This window comes from Crocodylus siamensis, chromosome 1 (assembly GCF_052110815.1).
Source record: "Crocodylus siamensis isolate JL-2025a chromosome 1, ASM5211081v1, whole genome shotgun sequence".
Taxonomy (NCBI): Eukaryota; Metazoa; Chordata; order Crocodylia; family Crocodylidae; genus Crocodylus; species Crocodylus siamensis.
Genome location: NC_143395.1, coordinates 113,568,141 through 113,587,616, shown reverse-complemented (window position 1 = coordinate 113,587,616; position 19,476 = coordinate 113,568,141). Strand labels below are relative to the sequence as shown.

Sequence of the window (19,476 nt, the reverse complement as noted above, 5' to 3'; positions counted from 1 at the left end):
ATAACAAAATATGCCGGTTAATTGAGAGGCCCAAGTAGAGGTAGTACCTGCATCAGACCTACAATTACATCACTGTGCGTTTGCAAAACGCATCTTTGCCTGTTTGGGCTGCCGCTTCTCCCACCATGTCTAGGATGTCACCACCCCTCCCACAGGCCCTGTGGGCCCTGCCGGACAGGGAGGCAGGCCCCGCACAGCTTGCTATGCCCCAGGCTGTGAGGGCTCGGCAGTGCAGGCTGGTTTGTCCCAGGTTGTGGGGGCTCGGAGAAACCAGAAGTGACACGGTGGGCACTTCTGGTTTCATTCTACCTTACAAGCTGGCATGCCAGTTAATAGAGCATGCCAGCTTGTAAGGTGCCGGGTAACGGAGCTTTTACTGTAAATAACTATTTCATTTCAGTCTTCAATAAAGATGATGTTGACCATTAAGGACAAAGACAGGATGCCCAGATTCCTTATGGAAATGAAAATGAAAGGAAAGCTCAAATAATTTACTGTACACTTAATCTGAGGGGAAAATGACCAGATAATCTCTATAACAGACTTCTAAAACCTCACATATGTAATTGTAGGTCTGATGCAGGTATTTTAAATAAATCTACTAGATGTGGAGTAAGGTGCAGGGGGAAGACGTGGTTGGCAACTGAAATACCACATAACAGAGGGCATATATGACTGGAGAGTAACAAATATAATGCTATATATTTAAGTGGCGTAGGTGGGGAAACGACCAAGGCAAAACAGGTTCTTTGGTATCAATTCAATAGTATGCAATGCTTTAGAACAAATTTTAAAGGGAAAAGCAATGGAAAATAAGATAAAATACAACATGGTTTTACCAAACATAGATGATGCCAGACTAATCCAATGTCTTTCTTTCAAGGTACTACCCCCAAAAAGACAGAGAAATGGCAACACTATTGTACAAGGCTCTTGTCAGACCTCATCTGGAGAATTCTGTACAATTCTGGTTAACTGATTAGATCACCCACTGCCATCATTAGACGTTCCGGGAAACTGCAATTCATTTAAAGTGCCCTTTGAATTAGGGTAATTATACCATTGCCAGGACACCTGTCCCAGTGATTCCATTAGTCTCTTCAAATGAACACTTTCATCCCAATTTCAGACCCCTTTTCCCCACCCCCAGCTGTCAAGATGAGAAACTGATAAGATTGGTACCCTCTCTCTTCTAACATACTCTGCTGAGTTCAGTGACTGGAACTGTTGTGTGTGCCAGACAGTGACGGGGAAAGGGAGGCCTGTTCTATTTGGAGAGTCAAGGAATATAGTCACTCTGCTTTGGACCAATGTACTTGTTGCAAGTCATCAGCCATCATCTGCAGCAGGGCAGACACTGAAAAACACACTTCGTGAAGGATGCATAATAGATTATTTTCAACATTAAGTTACCATCCTTCTTGACTTATCCTTTAACCTTCAACTACCAAACTGTATTCTTGACAGATATTTGACCATGTTTTAATTCTGAAACCCAAAATTTACTTTTAAGTTTTATGATCTTAACTCTATTTATCCTCGTATACTTTTGAATCTCCTCCAAACATCATAAATAGAGCTTAAATAGAGCATACACATATTGCACCAAATAAACCAAATCTCAAAATGATGTGATAAAAGACTGAAATAGAGGTCTCCAAAAATAAGGTTTATACATAAAACATCAGCTGAAAAGTTTAACTTAGTGAGCCTTCATCAAAGGGAAAAATAAAAAAAGTACAGTTGATTATTTTGCAATGAATTGAAGGTGAAGGAATATAGTGTGCAAATATTTAATCAACAGTAACATTTTAAGAGTCCTTAAAATCTACCTGTACTTTAAACAAATTCCTTAAAAGGAATTTGGTTTATGGAGAAAACAGCACTGATTGAACCCCCACAATGGTAACTGCTGCAACATCAGCAAAACAAACTATGGTTGTATTGACACAGGATGACAGCATGGAAGTATTATAATTGGCTTAGTCAGGGGTGCTCCCTTGCTGCCAAATTTCCAGACCCAGGGGGAGCCCAGTGGACCAGACAGCATGCCCCTGCATGTTAAATTAGATATGCAGAGATGAGGTAGTGTGGGACCCAATCCCAGCACTGTCTCCTTGAGGGATCTGTCCCATGGACCAGCCCTGGCTGCTCATCTGGCCCACAGATGAGCACCAGTACATTAAATGAAGAGTGTACCAGTAGCACCTGAGAAGCTTACATTAGTGTGGGAACCCACTGTTAGGGAACAGTCCTCCTTTCACAAATTGCACTCCACTTGCCCATATGGGAAGAGCGTGGAAGTCATGGTTCTCACCTTCTGCTTCTTTTGGGACTTTGAATGTTGTACCACAGACATTAGACTTTTCTCACTCCTTTTCTTGAGGGTCAGCATGGACTAGAACTGTGGGTGTCTCTGACAGAAATCTAAGGCAGTTGAAGGTCTTTCTATTCCCTCTGTGCCTAATTAAGGGCCATCTTCAAACTAGTTCCCATGTTTACATTACAGTTGCATTACAGGCCTTCACAAAATGAAAAGGGGAGGGGGTGGTGGGAGGAGGCAGGCGTGGGAACAAACTGCATTCTCCAGTAACAAGACATAGGTAGTTTTCTGGTCTAAAACCTGAGTTGTCTTTAGCACCACAACTAATTAATGGTTTCACTGGGAGTTGCTAGAGTTCAATGCTTCTGAGAATCAGGCCCTTAATTGGCAATGTAGCAGGTTCTGGCCAATTATCTAGACCTAATTCAAGACCCCAGGGACAGCTGAAACAAGCTGCTTTTTGCAAATACTAATTCGTTTTCTCAAAATGTGTAAAATGCATCTCCTCTGACACAATTCTTAAAAGCCAAGCAAAGTGCATATGAAAGATAAAGGGAATGTTTTAGTAGGGTTCAGTGGAGTTTGGGCAACAAATTCTGAGTGCTCTGGAGTGGATCAGACACAAAAACTCAACATTTTTAATGGTTATCATTATTATGGTTAGATAGTTCAAATACATTATTGAATTACAGACCTCTCAAGCATTTCAGTCCTGCTTAGTTAATACTGGAAACAAGTGTATGAAATGTTATAAAGAAGGACTTGCCACAGCATCCTTCTGCTCAGAGCAACAGAATAATGGGACAGAACCAAAAAGACAGCTATTCTGTCCTGTGTGAGCTACAAGGACTCTGACTAGGGAGAGGTATCAGCTGATCCAAACCACCCACCAATTTTGATTTTTTTAACTAATGCTGATTCAATTTTAATTGCTGTGCACTTAAGTAGAGAGGTGCTATATGCTGTATTATTAGCAACATTATTTCTTCAGGGGGTTATTTTGGTGGTGAAGATAAGGGCCCAATTTTGTGAGCTCTCTCATACAAATCAAGAAAACTCAAAGCCACTCAGAACTCCAGGAGCTATCCTCACTTGTGGCATAAGTCAGAGAATCTGGCCTTACATCTCTTTTTCCTTTTTGGAGAATCAGAACATTAATTTGTGATGCAGTAGGCTTCAACTAACTACCTAGAACAAACTCAAGACCTCAGGGGACAGTTGAAACAACATGCCTTTTGTAAGATACTAATTTGGTTTACTGAAATGTGTAAGGTGCATGTTAGAATCACAGAACCGTCCCATAGGGTTGGGCAGGATCTCAGGAGGTTATCGAGTAACTCCCTGCAGGACCATCCCCAGCTATATTATCCCAGGCAAGGCTTTGTTTTCCCTGGTCTTAAAAATCCTCTTCTCTGATGTAGTTCTTCAAAGCCAAACAGAATACACACTTCACTTACAGTAGCCACACACTTCACTTACAGTAGCCAAATTACAGTAAATAATTTTCTTTTAAAGTATAGGGGTATTATTTTGTTCAGCGTTACTTTATCACTTGCTGTGCATATTGGGCAGTTTCAAAGAACAGGATCACACTGTCTATACATCTTGGCAAGTCATCTTATCACTGCTAAATAAACTTCATTTTTCTTAGTCAATATACTGCATATTTGTAAAATAATCTTCAGACTCATGTTTGATACTGTTCTGAGTTATCTTGCCAGAGGATGACAGGGAGAAAGAAACACAGTAAAATGTAAAAAAGACACTGGTTTCATGACACTTAATACTTACAGCAGCAAGCTGGAAATGTGCTGTTGATTTGTTCCATGACATCTGTTAAATCTGTGCTGGTATCGTGAGGTGGGACTAACAAATCATCTGCACCTATGCCAACAAGATGAGCAAGGAATTTAATTAGAAAAGAAAAATGGACAAAACAATATGAAAGTCATCCCCGTCCAAAGAGGTAAATGCTCCTATATTTAAATCAAAAAACTCTACTTGACGCCTTTGTAGTTTAATGTACTATAATTGCTTATTGATAATTGCCAGTCTTGGGGGAGGGAGGTAGATGTTTAAATAATCAATTTACAGTTGATCTCATTTCTCTATTATTAAGCTTCAACAACTGCGCTTGAGATTTAATGAAAGGGAATTGACCCCATGAAGCAGGATGTGAGAACTTACTGTTAGATTAAATAAATTATTCTCTCATCTTGTTGAGAATAGTTGGCAGCTGCACATTTCATATTCCAATCTATTTTCAAACAATTTGTCATGTTATTTCCAAAGCAAACACATCATAGAGTTTTGTTTTGTTTTTTATCTTCCAGCAGTCTTCATTCAATATGAATCAGCCAGTCCATCAGTGCTGAAATTCTTTTTTTTCCCCTTAAATGGATGCTTAAAATTAACCCACGGAATGATTACGGAATTCTGGATGCTCCGATTTGAACACCATTAATTGATCAATGTGTGGCAATAGCATAAGAAAAGTTCAGAATATATGTCAGTATAAAAATAAAATCTGGTAATATTCTTTGAATAGTTAACATAACAGTACCCAAGTAACAGAAATCCAAGTATCTGTAATTTGGGCAATTTGTAGACCAGGAATGGTATTTTCTCATTTATTTTTAGTAAAGATTAATCTTGTTTTTCTTACTGAGTTTAGTTTCTCCCTAATTTTCAAAATGCAGCAATCTGCAATAGTTCCCAATCACCATGGCAAATTATTAAGGTTCCAACAGCATAAGATGTAAAATAACCTCTTAGGGAAAGATTCCTCTTAAGGAGACTATAATATAGACTGGCACAACTTAAGCCCCATTAGGGGTGTTTTGTTTGTTTTCACCAGCATGGCAGTAGAAGTAGAGCTTCAGAATTACATTTACAATACGGAAGCTAAAAAAGCCCAACTCTTCCAATTTGCTATCTCTACATAATGAGTAATTTTGTCACTTGTCCTCAGACTGAGGATGCATAGATCTGCTGTGGTTACATCAGTCTAATGGGAAGGAAGACTGTCATCAGTGCATGAAAGATCTGCATCAGTAATTCCCCTGCTTGAAACGCAAATGACACTAAGGCCCCTGGCAGAAGTTACACTGAAGATGTGATTAACCACTTAATCATGTTTTAAGTAGTAACTTGACCACACATTCATGCAATTAATAGCAAAATGAAACAAGGAATAAGCTCCAAAGTTATTACACAAACTATGTGTAACAGATTTCATAGACATTCAGGCTGAAAGGGACCCTGAAGGATCAGAGTCCAGCCCCTGCCCCAGGGTCAGGAAGTCAGCAGGGATCACTGGATCCCAGCAAGATAAACTTCCAAAAGTGTCTTGAAGGTGTTCAACGTGGATGCTTGAACCACCTCCAGCAGCAGTCTATTCCAAACCTTGGGGGCTTGGTCAGTAAAGAAGTTCTTCCTTATGTCCAGCCTGAAACAGTTGCAGAGGAGTTTGTGACCATTCGACCTTGTCACCCCTTGGGACGCTCTGGTGAGCAGGGGTTCCCCCAGATCCTGGTGAACACCCCTAATAAACTTATAGGTGGCCACCAGATTGCCCCTGAGCCTGTGCTTTTCCAGGCTGACGAGTCCCATGGCTCTCAACCTCTCGTCATAATGTCTGTTATCCTGACCTCTGATCATGCGCGTGGCTCTCAAGCTTCTCCACATCCTTTTTGAATTGTGGAACCCAAAACTGGACTGAGTACTCCAGCTGTAGTCTCACCAAGACCGTGTACAATGGGAGAATGATATCCCGGGATTTGCTTGAGAAGCATCTATAGACGTAAGCCAGCGTTTTGCTTGCTTTACTTGCTGCAGAATCACACTGAAGGCTCATGTTCATCTTGTGGTCATTCATGACCCCCAAGTCCCTTTCATTTGTAGTACTAACAAGCGTAGCACTGCCGAGCCTATAAGCATACTGCAGGTTTTTCCTCCCAAGGTGGAGAACCTTGCATTTTTTGGTGTTGATCCCCCTGCACCAGCAATATGACATGATGAGGATCTGATACCTGATTCCTTAATCAGGCCTCTTGCCACGATCATTGGGATTGCAGATCAGATCTCATGGTGCCTTTAAATTAATGTCTGCAAGGGGCCCAAAGAGGATGAACGGCAAATGACACCAAACAGATTATCACATCTTGCTGACAGAAGTTAAAACTCCCCTTTCTCCAAATCACACCACTCTATCAGTTCTTCTCACTGTGTCAACCCTGTAAACATTTAGTGCCCACTGCAATAAGACTTGTGCAAGTCTGGCCCCATTGTACATTTTTAGTGATTTCACACAGGTATAAATAAAAATAGTGGCAAACATTTATGGACAAATCCAGAGTAATATGATCAAAGTACTGACCTGACTGATGAAACTGCGAGCTCAGATCCTGATCAAGTGGAAAACTGAGAGCAGAATGCTGCGGTGATGTATAGGGAGAGCCTCCATTTACTCTGGAATCTGACTCAGGCTAAATTAGATTTAAAAGAAAGAGATTCATTATTACAGCAATGTGAAATTCTCATAAACTGTATGTTAAGTGAATGTGCATGGATACAGGTTGCTCTCTTTCTTCCCTTCCTCCTTTTATGTTATTTCTTATTTTTTCACTGATTTATATCTGCTCCACTGTGGGCTGGTATCTGCCAGTGATTCTCAGTCGTGATGCTGGGGTACCCTGGGGGTGACGCAAGATCCTTTGAAGAGTGACACAGGAAGCATGGAGATTTAAGCCAGGGGTGAGAAGACAATCTGATAAAAGGAAAGCTCAGCCTTCAGGCATGAGATAATAAGCAAATAAGGAAAGGCTCAGTCTCTCCCAATCAAGCTGCACCCCCATCCTCACTGCTTTCCTCCTCTGCTAGGAGGTAAGCCCCGTAATAAATTAGTTTTTGAAATGGGGTGCCACTAAATTCACAAAAGTTATGGAGGGGTGCCTCAAGTCTGACAAGGAGTGCCTTGAGCCAAAAAAAAGTTGAGAACTTCTGGTCTCAACTACTTTTTGAATGAACTTATTAAACAGTTTGATTAGATCTCACTGGTGAATCCAGATGTGCAGGCATATGTGTGGTTTGGGGCACTGCAAACCTCTTTACAGCACCACAAACTGCATGAGTTGCACCTTACTCAGTGCACGGTGCTGCTAATTTGCAGTGTCAGGGAAAAATTTTCAACCAGGATTTTCCCTGGAAGAAGTGGCGCAAACCATGCTATCTGAAGAGCCACTGAAGAGCCCCCATACTGAGGCACACTGCGCCCCAGCCAGCCAGGGAGCAGCCAGCCCAGGGCTGCCTGCTTCCCAGTCTCGAGGCACACTGCCCCAAGCCAGCTGCCCTGCCCAGGCTGCCGAGGCACTGGGTCCCTCAGTGCAGGGAATGGCTCTAGGTCCTGCTAAGGCACCCTGTGCCCCCACATCCCCCAGCCCATGGAACAACAGGAAAATGTGTCCTGCTGCAAAGCACACAAGCAGGGGCAGGCACTGCGGCACAAACGAGCAGCACAAATTTACCACAATTTGTGCTGCTGCAAGGGCATGCCCCTGCTCACGTAGATGTGGCCATTGGGATCAGAATTAAGCTTCAGATAGCTCCTTGAGACTAAAGCAGTATTTGGTTGTGTGCTTTTTTGCCATACGGGTAGATCCAAGACATGATAATTACTAAAAATATTGGGAAAGATTTTGTTCAAGCACTTCCAAAATTTAATATTCAAAAGTGACTACTGTGAACAGTTCTAGATATACAAAAATCAGGTTTTTACATCTGAAGCAGGTTTTCAGCCTTCACATCTCTCTTTGCTAGCATCTAGCCTTTTGAATGCAAATTACTCACACTATCTAACAAATGTCATATTTAATTAAACCTTAAAAAGCAGCCACCGAAGTTACACACAAAAAATTAACTTTTTAACATTCTGATTTTGGAAACAGTATCTATACTGAAACAGTATCCAAAATGACTATAAATGAGGTTCAATCAATGCAGGGAAAGCCAAATATGTAAAAACAATTAACTTTTGTTCTGGAAAAAACCCCACTCCCCTTTCCAACTCAAACATTCACTTTCCTCACACAATTTGAAGATTAAAAAAAAAGAAGAAAACCTGAAAACAGTTCAGCAATGCAAATTTTTTCACTTTCATATTTAGTAGAAATTAGGAAGAAAATTTCCCTTGGGCACTTCAACCATATGGCCTTTCCCCTATCCAAGTCTCATCCTTTCTTCATTAGGACAACAGTAATTCCAGTTTGAAGAAATAAGATTAATCAAGAAATACTTATTTGCATTCAGGCAATAAAGAGAAATGAAAATACTTTCAGATTACTTAAGTACTTTATTACCGAGAAGCTCCCATGCATTGTAGCTGCATATTAAGTAGATAAGTCACTTGCTACTCACTGTCAGGTCTACATGCATCTAGAGGGTCTAGGTAAAATCAGTTTTGCTGCTCTAAAAAGAGGGCTCACTCGGGGAAGGCTGGGATAGCTTCAAAGTCATCACATAACATTGTATACAGACAACAATCTTGGCTCAGGTACAGCCTAGAATTGTACTGGCCAGAGCTTAATATAACTCTCATACATTAATGGAATTACTTCATTTAGGACAACAATTTCCTGAACGACAAAGCCAGTAGCAGGGCAGAAGAGCAGACTTGAGATTAGAAAGCCAGAGAAAATATGAACTGTCAATACTGCTAGAATTGTGCCTCAATTCAGAGTTATAATTGTGTCCAGAAAGGTTCAGAGAAGGATACAGAGGATTAGTATTTTGACCTGACTTCATACAGTGTGTTACTATGGCAGTAGACACTTTGGAATTAAAGGTATAATGGGGTCAGCCTAAGCCTAATAAGAAATTACAAAACCAGGATTTATTTAGGATGGAATGGAGATGTGGATGGACCCAGGTTATAAGGCAAAAGTGAAAACTGATTTGTCCCTCATAGGTATGCTTTCATACTCAGAGAACAAGGGAGTTTGCTTAATTCAAAGACTGACAAGCTTAGATCAAACAGAAGGAGAGGTCATTGGTTGGTCTATGGAACCCACTGGTACAGAAGTTGAGAATCAAATATTGCAGCTGCATTTTAAACAAGAAGAGACTTTTTTAAAACCAAGACACAACATTTGAGGCATGCATACTTTTCTTGAATATACAGATAAAGGTAACCAAATCCATACTTCAAGTGATCACTGCAAGAAAGTATATGCCTGTTTTGAGTACACTACTGCTGGTGGCATAACTTAGGCAAAGCGGACAGAACAACTGCCCTGGGTACTGACTTGGTGATATGGGTGTGGGGGAGTGGAGACAGCATTCTAGATTGAGCCAGTTGTTAAAAAAATACATCTTTTAATCAGAGGAGCAAAAGGGGTTCAAAAAAATCACATTCCTACTGATATGGAAACTTGGGCTCAAAATGGCTAAAGGTTTTTTCCAAGGGTACAGAGTACACTGAAAACGCCAAAATCCCAGCTCCCAATAAATGGTGTACCCACAAGATCCGAGTAGTAGAACAATTAAATGCTCTAACCTCTCCTCCACTGGCCACTCACATGCGCTGCAGAAAATTTCAGACATTCATATTTGAAGCTGGCAGGAAGTGACAAAAGTCAGATACAAAAATAAGCCCAGATGCTCCCTTGTGCATGGACTGCTTTGTGCCAGGCTGCTGCACAGAGTCAGAAAAAACATTGGGAGAGGAAAGCTCCCATCTCTAATTTTTGTAAAGATGGAAAATGTGTTCATATGAAAAGAAATAAAGACAGAAGGTGCAGACAGCGTTTTCCCCTGAGAATCTGAAAATTCGGAGGCAATTTTATGGCAGACTGGAACACCTATTACAGAGCATTCCTTGCATTTGTCTTTTCTCAAGAGTGACCTAGGAAGAGTTTAGAGCAATGGTTCTCAACATTTTTAGACCTGAGGTATTCCTCTATAAGTGAATTGAGCAGCACCCCACTTCAAAAACAAATTTATTATAGCGCTTTTCTGCTTCAAGGGGGGCTGGGGAGGAGAAAGAGCCACTTGCAGGCAACAGCCTATGACATGACTCAGCGAGTAGCAGGGAGGAGGAATGGCTGGAAGGAAAGAGCCTGCACTTATCCCACAGGAGCCTGTGCTTATGTCTCCTGGTGGTAAGAGACTCTTCTCTTTCTCTCTCTCTCCTTCCCTTGTTACCTGCTGCTGCTTTGGGAAGGCCAAGGAGCCACAAAAACCCTTCAGGTGTCCACCTTATATATCTCAACTAGTGACAACTCCACTTAACCAGCTACAGAACAAGGTAATCTCTTCCTCTGCTTTTTAACAGAAAAGTAGAGACTGTACTCCACCCTTGTTTTTCCTTAGGGGATGATCCTTTGCTTCTAAGTAATCTAGTAAATTCTAAAAATGAGGCAGACCAGAATGCTTGCTGCCATCTCGGTCTTCCTTGCTCTGTGCGGAGAGCTGCTGTCTCGCTCTCATGCCCTTCTACTGTAGCCACCACTGTCCCTTACCCCTTCTTGCTAATTCCCATCACCACTGACTGCTACAAGTGATGACATTTGGTGGTGAGAGAAGCAGCAGCTGCAATAAGTGAGCATGTGAAAGACAGCAAGGAGGGCTGGGATGGCCACAGGTGAGGCTGCAGCAAAAAGTGGAACAAAAGAATGAAGGGGAACACACAGGAGGAGGGGATCTGGGGCACCCTCTCTAGGTCAGCACTTTTGTCAGCGTCTCTGCCTTTATTTATGCTGCTGTGCCACAGTCCAGATGAAATCAGGTGGCAAACTGGGATCCAACCTGTGGGCCACAGATTGCTGACAAGGAAAGAATCATCACAGTATTTAATGTCTCTAGTAACAAGGACATTTTACATTTCTTGGAACCTGCAGGGGCTGAAGAAGGAAAGAGAATATTGTTCTTTAACATGTTGGTGTCAAAGCTGCCACATGCTAGTTCTGTTTCACCTTCCTGTTTGGCACTATAATCAATCAGGAGGATAAAAATGACAACATTGTGTGACAGCTACCAATCTGCTGGGCTTCTTATAATAAAAATAGCATGCTTTCATCTGAATTGTGACCCAAAATAGGTGACTACATATGTGAATGCATATGCATATTCCTGTTAAATTTACTCCCTGAAGAGTTTCCCCCAGGGCTTGCATACACCAATCAGACTATTACAACTGAGCAGCTTTTAAGTTTCATGAGTTCCCTCCTCTTCCCCCTTCCCTACACATCTGCATCTCTTGGAGAAAAAACATCCCAAATGATTTCAGATTCACTGACAGGTTATTAACCCAAATGACAATCAGAGAGCTATACACAGTATCTAGGCAGCTGAATGAAAGGGAGAGATTTGCAGTTGACAGAAGACACTGAGTTAAGTGATAGCATAAAATGGCAGTTTTGGCCAGGGATAGATGTAAATAGGACACCATTAGTTTTTAAACAACTACTAGTGATGGCTATAAAAGAAAAACTGACATTCAGCCTAATGAGAGTTTTCCATGTAAATTGTCCATCTCATCAGCAGAAAGAATGATCTTTAAACTTACACTATAAAGAAAAAAAAAACAGAGTTCTTTGAGGAAATGGAAAAAGTTAGGGAGAAGTGATAAATAATTGGACTTCCAAAGAGCCTTTGATGAAATTCTTCACAGAGACTACCATAGACAGTTGGTAGTGGCAAGCTGAGAGGTTATGTTTGGTCGTTGGCCAGGAACTGGTTGAGAGAAAGAAAACAAACAGGAGGGATAAATGGCCAAATCTCAGCCTGGAAGGAGACTTAATAGTGGGATGTCCCAATTATCCACTAGGACTAGTGGTACCTAATCAATATATTAATGAACTGGAAATTCACAGCAAACAAGTTCAAGGTACACTGGATGGTAACATTTGAATAAGTCATGAAAATGACAGGTTCTAAACAAATCTTTCAGGGGGAAAAAAAACACCAGGACATCCCTGTGGGCTCTTCATGAAAATATCTGCTCAATGTATAGTGGTAAAAAAAAAAAAAAAAAAAAAGCACATATTACAAAAGCATGGTGAAAGCTACCAAAGCATTATATACACCAGTGGTCCTGCACTTAGATTACTGGACTCTGTCCTGGTTCCCCCATCACCAGAAAGATTCAGCAAAACCAGAACTGACTCAGGGAAGGGTTGGCAGAGTGATAAACACGGAAGTTTCTCCTAATGTTCAGAGAGACAAAAGACAGACTGGTTAAGTGTGAAGAGGCAAAGAAGAGGTGACTTATGGCATGGAAAAGCATTTACTTGAAGCACTAAGAATTTCTAGGGACTATGCAGAGCCACAAAAATGATGCCTGATGTGTGTGTAGAGCCATTCAAGTGCCCTTTTGTCCAGAGCACTACAAAGGATGGCAAGAGCATGTACTTCTGATGCTCCACAACCATGGGGGTGGGACACGCTTGGCAGGGGCACCCTGCTTCCAGGGGTTTTTGAGGGCAGCTAAGCAGAGCAGAAAATGCCAACTGGCTGGTGACACAAGGACCACACCTACCCAGGGACTTCCTCCTCGCTGGGAGTATAGCACCACAGCTCCCCGAATCAGTTTCCATTCCCCGAAGCTCATCTGTTATGTTCCTTCCCCAGAACTGATCCCTGCTGCCTGCATGCCATAACCAGCTCCTGATTCAGCAGCGCAGGGAAGCCATGTGCATGCTACACTCCTGCTGGGACAGAGTCAAGGCCTGCCACCTCTTATATGGCAAGGCTGTGTGCAAGCTGGTACGCAGCCCCAAACATGGCCGTGAAGACCTGACCAAGGCTCTGGTCACAAGTGTTCTTCAGCTCTGCTCTTTGTCCCCTGACAGCAACATGGCTGATGATGAGGACAATGTCACACTGGATATCATGCAGGTTTGGGTGCTCAGAGACCACTTTTTAGACTGAGTACTGGTTTCTAGGGCAAGCAACAAGAACTGGGGGCACATCATTCTGGGGACCTGAGATAACAAGGAGTGGTAGGAGAATTTCAGGACGTGCCAAGCCAGCTTGGAAGATAAACCCTCAACCCTTGTTTGACAGGATATTAGCATAAGGGTACCCCTCACCATGGAGAAGTGAGTCACTATCATCTTTTGGAAGTTCACAATCCCAGACAGACTTTGGTCTGTTGCCAACCAGTTCAGTGGGGGCAAGTCCACAGCAGGAGAGGCACCGTGTGAGGTGTTCCTAGATATCCAGTGGGTGCCAGCACCCAGCTTCATCCACTTCACCACCCACAGGAGGAGATTGCTGCCAACCTTGCAAAGGTTTAACCAGCCAAGTGTTCTGGGGTCACGCATTGCTGCAACCCCTTAGGCCCAAAAGTTTGCCAAGAACTTTTTTCCAAGTACTCATTTGGTCTAATAAAAGGTATCACATCTACCCAGAGAAGCTTAACTCCCTTAGCCTCACAGCACTCATAGTGCTCTGCTTGGTTCTGGGCTTTGCCTAAATGCACAGAGCCATGCAAAGCACATCTGCACTTCCAGCAGAGATACTTTTATGTGTCATGAGGCTGTGCTGCTACCTCAGCTTCAGCACAGCAGTACTCAGCAATCCCTTTCATCCAGAAGCTAGAGATATATACAGGACAGGAAGAGACAGTTATATTCCACAGGTTATGTGAAGTAAGTTACATGCGGTAGATTCATGCTGTGTTCCCTGGCTGGTAGCACAGTGACGCTGCCAGAGTGATTCAGTTTGAAGAATCAGCAAAACAGTCACCAGAGTCAGCTCAAATTGGGCAGTGCTCTGGGAACAGTCTGCAATCTGCTCCCGTGTGGACTGGGAAGGACTGTCTTCTACATAGACACAGACAGATCTGAGAAGCAAGTCTGCATGGCAACATGTGTGCATGGCTCCACATTCCTGGGACAGCAGAGTTCAACATCAGTTACAGACAGACTTCCTGGAGCCATGGCCGACTGAAGAGCAAAGCATTCTGGGATGCTGGAGGACTGAGTCATGTCCAACAGCATCACATGCAACTGTACAAGCATTAGACACAGTGCAAAAAAATGTCACGCTGCCAAGAATTTCCTGTTGGAAAGAGGAAAAATTTTGTGACATTGGCCCCCTTTTCTGTGTTACAAATTGCCTGTATGGCTATATATTCACTTTTCACAGCACTAAACAGGTGTATTTTGCACTACAAATGTAAGACTTGTCTATGGCTATAATGGGTTTAAAATTGGGAATGGTATAGTAAAGGTGAACTGTGTTTGCACAGAAAACAAGACACAGGGAACACCTAAAAATCAAAAGGCAAAGCTAATAAAACACCATCATCACTGCTGCTGTTTTTGTTTTGTCCAACACAATTTACCTTCAAAGCCACATGAAGTTTATCAGCTTATGGTTCCAAAAGGATTACACAATTATATGACTAATGAGCAGATCCACCATTATATTAAAAAGAATAAAGTTTTAATGGCTGGAAATGCTCTTGCTTTAAGACATAAGCCAATTACTACCTACTTTGGGCTCAGCAGAAACTTCCCCTGTGTGCATGTTATTATTGCTCATCTTGTTATTATGAAGGTTTTAAACCTTCTTCTAAGCACCTAGAAACAGCCACTGTTATATTAAATACTGTCCAGATGGATCATTGACATGAACCCTGTGTCAGTTACTATCATCATTTCTAAACATTTAAGCCATTTGAGGATGGTAAAAAATGTCAGGAAGACAGCAAGAGCAGATGAGGTCCTCCATCAGCAGAACCAATTTATCACCAGGGAAGATGCATTTTAATACTCTTGTATCTTTAATACTCTTTGATTTCTTTTATTACTCTTTTATCAGAAGTACCTGCAGAAACTACATGCATAGGTCAGACTTCTTCTTTGACCTCTCTTCTGGGACTGCAACATGGGTGGGATAGTTCCACAGTATGGGGACATTTGTTTTATGGGATGTGAAAGGCTGGTTTATTAGGAACCAGCTGAGGACACCTATCTGGCCCATGAGGGACTAGGAATATGTGTCACACTGAACTTCAGTTTATCTGAATCAAATCTGAAAGAGAACAGTGATGCAAACTTCTGAAGTCATCCAGATTCCTACAGTTTAAATAGAAAAACCAAGCCAGTCCTTACAAGCCAATTCTTTCTCTAGCCAGGTAAAATTTTGCAAGTGATACCAATACAAGTGAGTCCATGTTGCAAGATGTAAAATAAGATCCCAAACACCACTGAGATTTGCAAGAAGGCTGCATCTGTCACATTCAGTTGTACCTATACTGCCAGGTACATACATGATTCAAAAGAGCTAGTGGAGGAACAGTCTAGTTTCCCAGGCTTTTCTTTGGAATTATCTTTTCCATTTTAAGGCCAGGATGCTTGATGTGGTCATCTCTGTCATTGTCACTCTGAAAAAGGTGCGGTGCCCAACTTCAGCTATAGGGAGCTGTGGACTAAATGGATGCATTGTGTGGCTGAGATGAATGGTTGTAGGAGGGTATATTTTTTTTTTACCTTTTTCAGTTACTTTGAAAACAAGCACTATACTTGTATGTTGTTGCCTGCATTGTGCTGAACTTGTCACAGATGTTTCTTGAGTTTCTGGAAAGCGAATGCCTTGATAGTAATGCCACATGTCACTCATTATCAGCATCATCAGCTGTAGTTTGCCTGTTGCCAGACAGCTGCAGGGTGCTAAGAACCCTTTGTCACACAAAATGGTCTATTTTAAGAAAAAAATGGCAGGGAATTTCTGAAGATCGTTTTGCTTCAGTTTTGATTTTGGCTATTACAAATATATCTAGAAGTGAAAGTAAATATATACACACTTTGTTGAACCCCTGTGTGAACACTGAGTGCACTAAAGTAAATTGAAATGTCCACTGAATATGTGTTTGCAGACTTGAAAGCCATCTCATCCACACCAAAGTTTGCAGAGGGTGCTGCTGTGTGCCGTTGTGTATTTACCTGCTCAAGTAGCTGCCGTAACCGGTGAAGCTGAGACTCCAGTTGCTTATTGTGATCTTCTAATATCTGCATTCTGGCCTCCAGGCGACCTTTATGTTGCCTTAGTAGTTTGGCCTCAGCAATGAGCTCAGCATCTTCAGAAGTGTGCAGAGGAGATACAGCGGAGTCCGGGGGTGACCCGAGAGGGTTTATGCTTTTCCGAAGATGCTGTTCCTTTAGCTGTTCATATTCCACCTGCAAGTTCCTAATACAATTAATGAGGAAAAATAGGGAAGATTACATTTCATGACAATATATGTGGAAAAGAAATTTAAAATCTCGTCCCTAATCTAGTAAATCTTTTCATCATCTGCATCTATGAGGTTTAAATAGCTTATCCTAAGATGCCGTCTGAACTCCAAGTGTATGATAACAGCAGCACAGAGATGTAGGAGTGAAACAGCTACTCACTGAAAGGAAGAGTGTTTACCCAACCCCAGGAGCTTTGTCTGCAAAGAGTTGTGTTGCTCAGAGTGTTTGATTTTCCAACTCCTACTAGAATCTCTGACTTCAGTGATTCTTTTGGTTCTTCTCTCGTTTTATGCAACCATGATAAAATGGCTTGTTTATGATTAAAGATGACTTAAAGTTGAGGTACAGAAAGGGAAGATGACCAGACCTTTGCTCTTCCTCAAGGTCAGCAATGATGCGCTCCAGCTCTCCCCGTTCCTCCCTTTCCACTGACTTCAGGATCTGAGCAGGACTCTGAGGTTGGCTCACTGGTGATTCTCCTCCCAGAGTTTGACAGTACTGCTGGATAAGGGCATGCTCATCTTCCCTAGAGTAATGAAGCAACATAGATGGAAATCACTCACACACACATGCCACTAAGCTAACAGCTCTGCTAAGTTTGTCTTAAAAAAAAAGAAAAAGATGGCTTGAGGAGAGGTATGTGAACTGCCAAGAGTTTAGGGTATAACTCTTGTCACAGCTGTGTGTGGGTGAACAAGATACATCAACATTTTGCTGACTTGTTCCTGACAAACATTCTGCAATTTAAAAAAGATATATAAACACCACAACCTAATACATGAGAAAGAAACATCCTTCTGCATCATTCTGGGGCTAATTTATTTGAAACGCACAAGGAAAGCACAATAGCTGTTGATGTCTCTATAAGAAGCAAATAAGCCAAAATCCAAATGGCTGAAAAAGTGGTGAGTCAGCAATGACCGATTTCAAATGCCTTAAAGTGAAAGAGAGAGGGGGAGAGACAGAGGGGGGGAGAGAGAGAGAGAATGAGAGAGGGAGAGAGTGTGAGTGTGCGCACAGGCACACCATGTTGGTTTTTTGACAGCTGTTGTATCTTTCAACAGTAAATAGCTGGCACCGTGTCTCAGGCAGGAGAAAACAGTAAGCCTCATACTCTACCTACCCTGTAAAAGTTACAAACAGCAGTGTTCACAGTACTTTTCACATGGGCAGAGGTTTGAAAAGTTGCCACAAAGAAAGGCAGATTGGGGGTTCTATAGGGTGGACTGGCAGTGACATGAGAAGGAAGGAGACACTGGCTGGAACTGGTCCCGACTGTGGAGTTCACGTAAGTGATACATCAGGTTCTTTGAGGGAAGTACGAGATTACTTCTAATGAATACAATCCATTCATGTTTAAAATAATTAACTTGTCTTGCCTGTGGTCAAAGGAGAAATTACTTGAAAGACCTGAATGTCTCAGTTATGGCTAGACCATTCTGTTGAGCCTATTTTTCTACATGCCCACTCTTTTTGTACCCTATGGGCATGTCCACACATGCACACACATGTGTTTGCAGCAGCTCAAATAACAGCAGCACGAATTTGTGCCAGAGACTTGTGCCTCAGCAAGTGCACTTGAACATGCATCTTGGTGCGGGGCAAATTACGCCACTTGAGGAACACTGGCCCTGTCCAGCTCCTCCCAGATCTTCAGCCAGGAGGAGCTACAGGCTCCAGGTGCTGGCCCCAGTGGTATAAAAAGGTGCCGTAGTGGGCAGCTCAGGGTTACTTGCCCTCAGGATTTTCTGAGGCCCGGCCAGTTGGTATCTGGGGACACTAGCCCCTTGTGCCAACTGGACTGCTGAACCAGCCCAACCCTGGAGTGGCCCCTGCACCCTCTACCCACTGTATCACTCTGGCAGTGAAGGCTGCTGCCTGGCTGTGACCTGCTGTCACCTGAGACAGCATCTGCCCCCTTGAACCTGAGGCCCCATGGCTGCGTTCCTGCCAGACCTAGACAGGGACCACAAGGCTACCTGAGCTGTGGTTTGGGCACTGCAGCAGAGCCACCTGCACTCCTCAGCCAGCTGCCAGTGGATCTTCAGGCGGCACTGTTGTCATGTCCCCGCTCTGCCATCTGGGCAGATGTACTCCTTGTGGTGGCCCACTTCAAACTGTCAAAGCATGTCCTCCTGGCCCCAAATGGCCAGGAGGTCAGCCACCTCATCTGCCTTCCAGCTGGATCCCCAGTGCTGGTCCTGGGTAGGCTCCTCTGCCTGGGTCCTGCCACTTGCCTCACCAGAAGGGATCTTGGTGTTCCGTTTGAAAATTGCAAAATCTCTGATAAAAACCCCAAATTCTCACATTACAATACCCAAAATCCATGATCTTCCATGATTAACATGAAATATCGCTATATAGAGAGAGGTCAGTTCAGCAATGTTTTGTTGATATATTTACAAGTTTAAAGCATTTTGGAAGCCTACCAATGCCTCTATCATCATAATAAAACAAATTCTAAATATCTATACACTTTGGTGTTTGCTTTTGGGTTTTTTTAATCATAGAAAAATCAGAGCTGCCCCTGCCCCTTTTGCTCACCAGGATGTGGGGCGCTGAACAGCACTGATATGCCAGTGTGCTGCCCCAGCCCTTGCTCCTCACTCTGACCCGCAGTCCCTGCCTGCCCCACTAGTTCTGTCCTGGCAGCAGCTCCATCCTAGCATCGGGACATGAGTCCAGCTGCAGCTGTCCTACCCGCTGCTTGATGGCTCTGAGCAGTGCCACACACTGCTGTTCTGCTCCATGCGGCTGTGCCCAGGCCCCAGGGACATGGAGAACCTGGAGAGGGTCCAGAGGAGACCACTCATATGGTTGAGGGCCTCTGTGGCCAGCCCTATGAGAGGCTGAGGGACCTGAATCTCTTCAGTCTCTGCAAGAGGAGACTGAGGGGGGATCTTGTGGCTCCTG

General features: G+C 42.9%; 1 protein-coding gene across 4 annotated transcripts in view; it reads right to left on the bottom strand.

Annotated features, from left to right (window-relative positions):
• Window positions 1–19,476, bottom strand: part of UTRN (utrophin) — a 553,135-nt gene that overhangs the window by 8,246 nt on the left and 525,413 nt on the right. For all 4 annotated transcript variants that reach the window (XM_090040990.1, XM_090040992.1, XM_090040989.1 and 1 more), the window contains 4 exons: window positions 16,931–17,089; window positions 16,273–16,516; window positions 6,702–6,810; window positions 4,115–4,207 (listed from right to left, as the gene is read on the bottom strand). In XM_090040990.1, coding sequence (XP_089897116.1) covers window positions 4,115–4,207; window positions 6,702–6,810; window positions 16,273–16,516; window positions 16,931–17,089 — 605 coding nt within the window. The remainder of the gene's footprint in view (window positions 1–4,114; window positions 4,208–6,701; window positions 6,811–16,272; window positions 16,517–16,930; window positions 17,090–19,476) is intronic.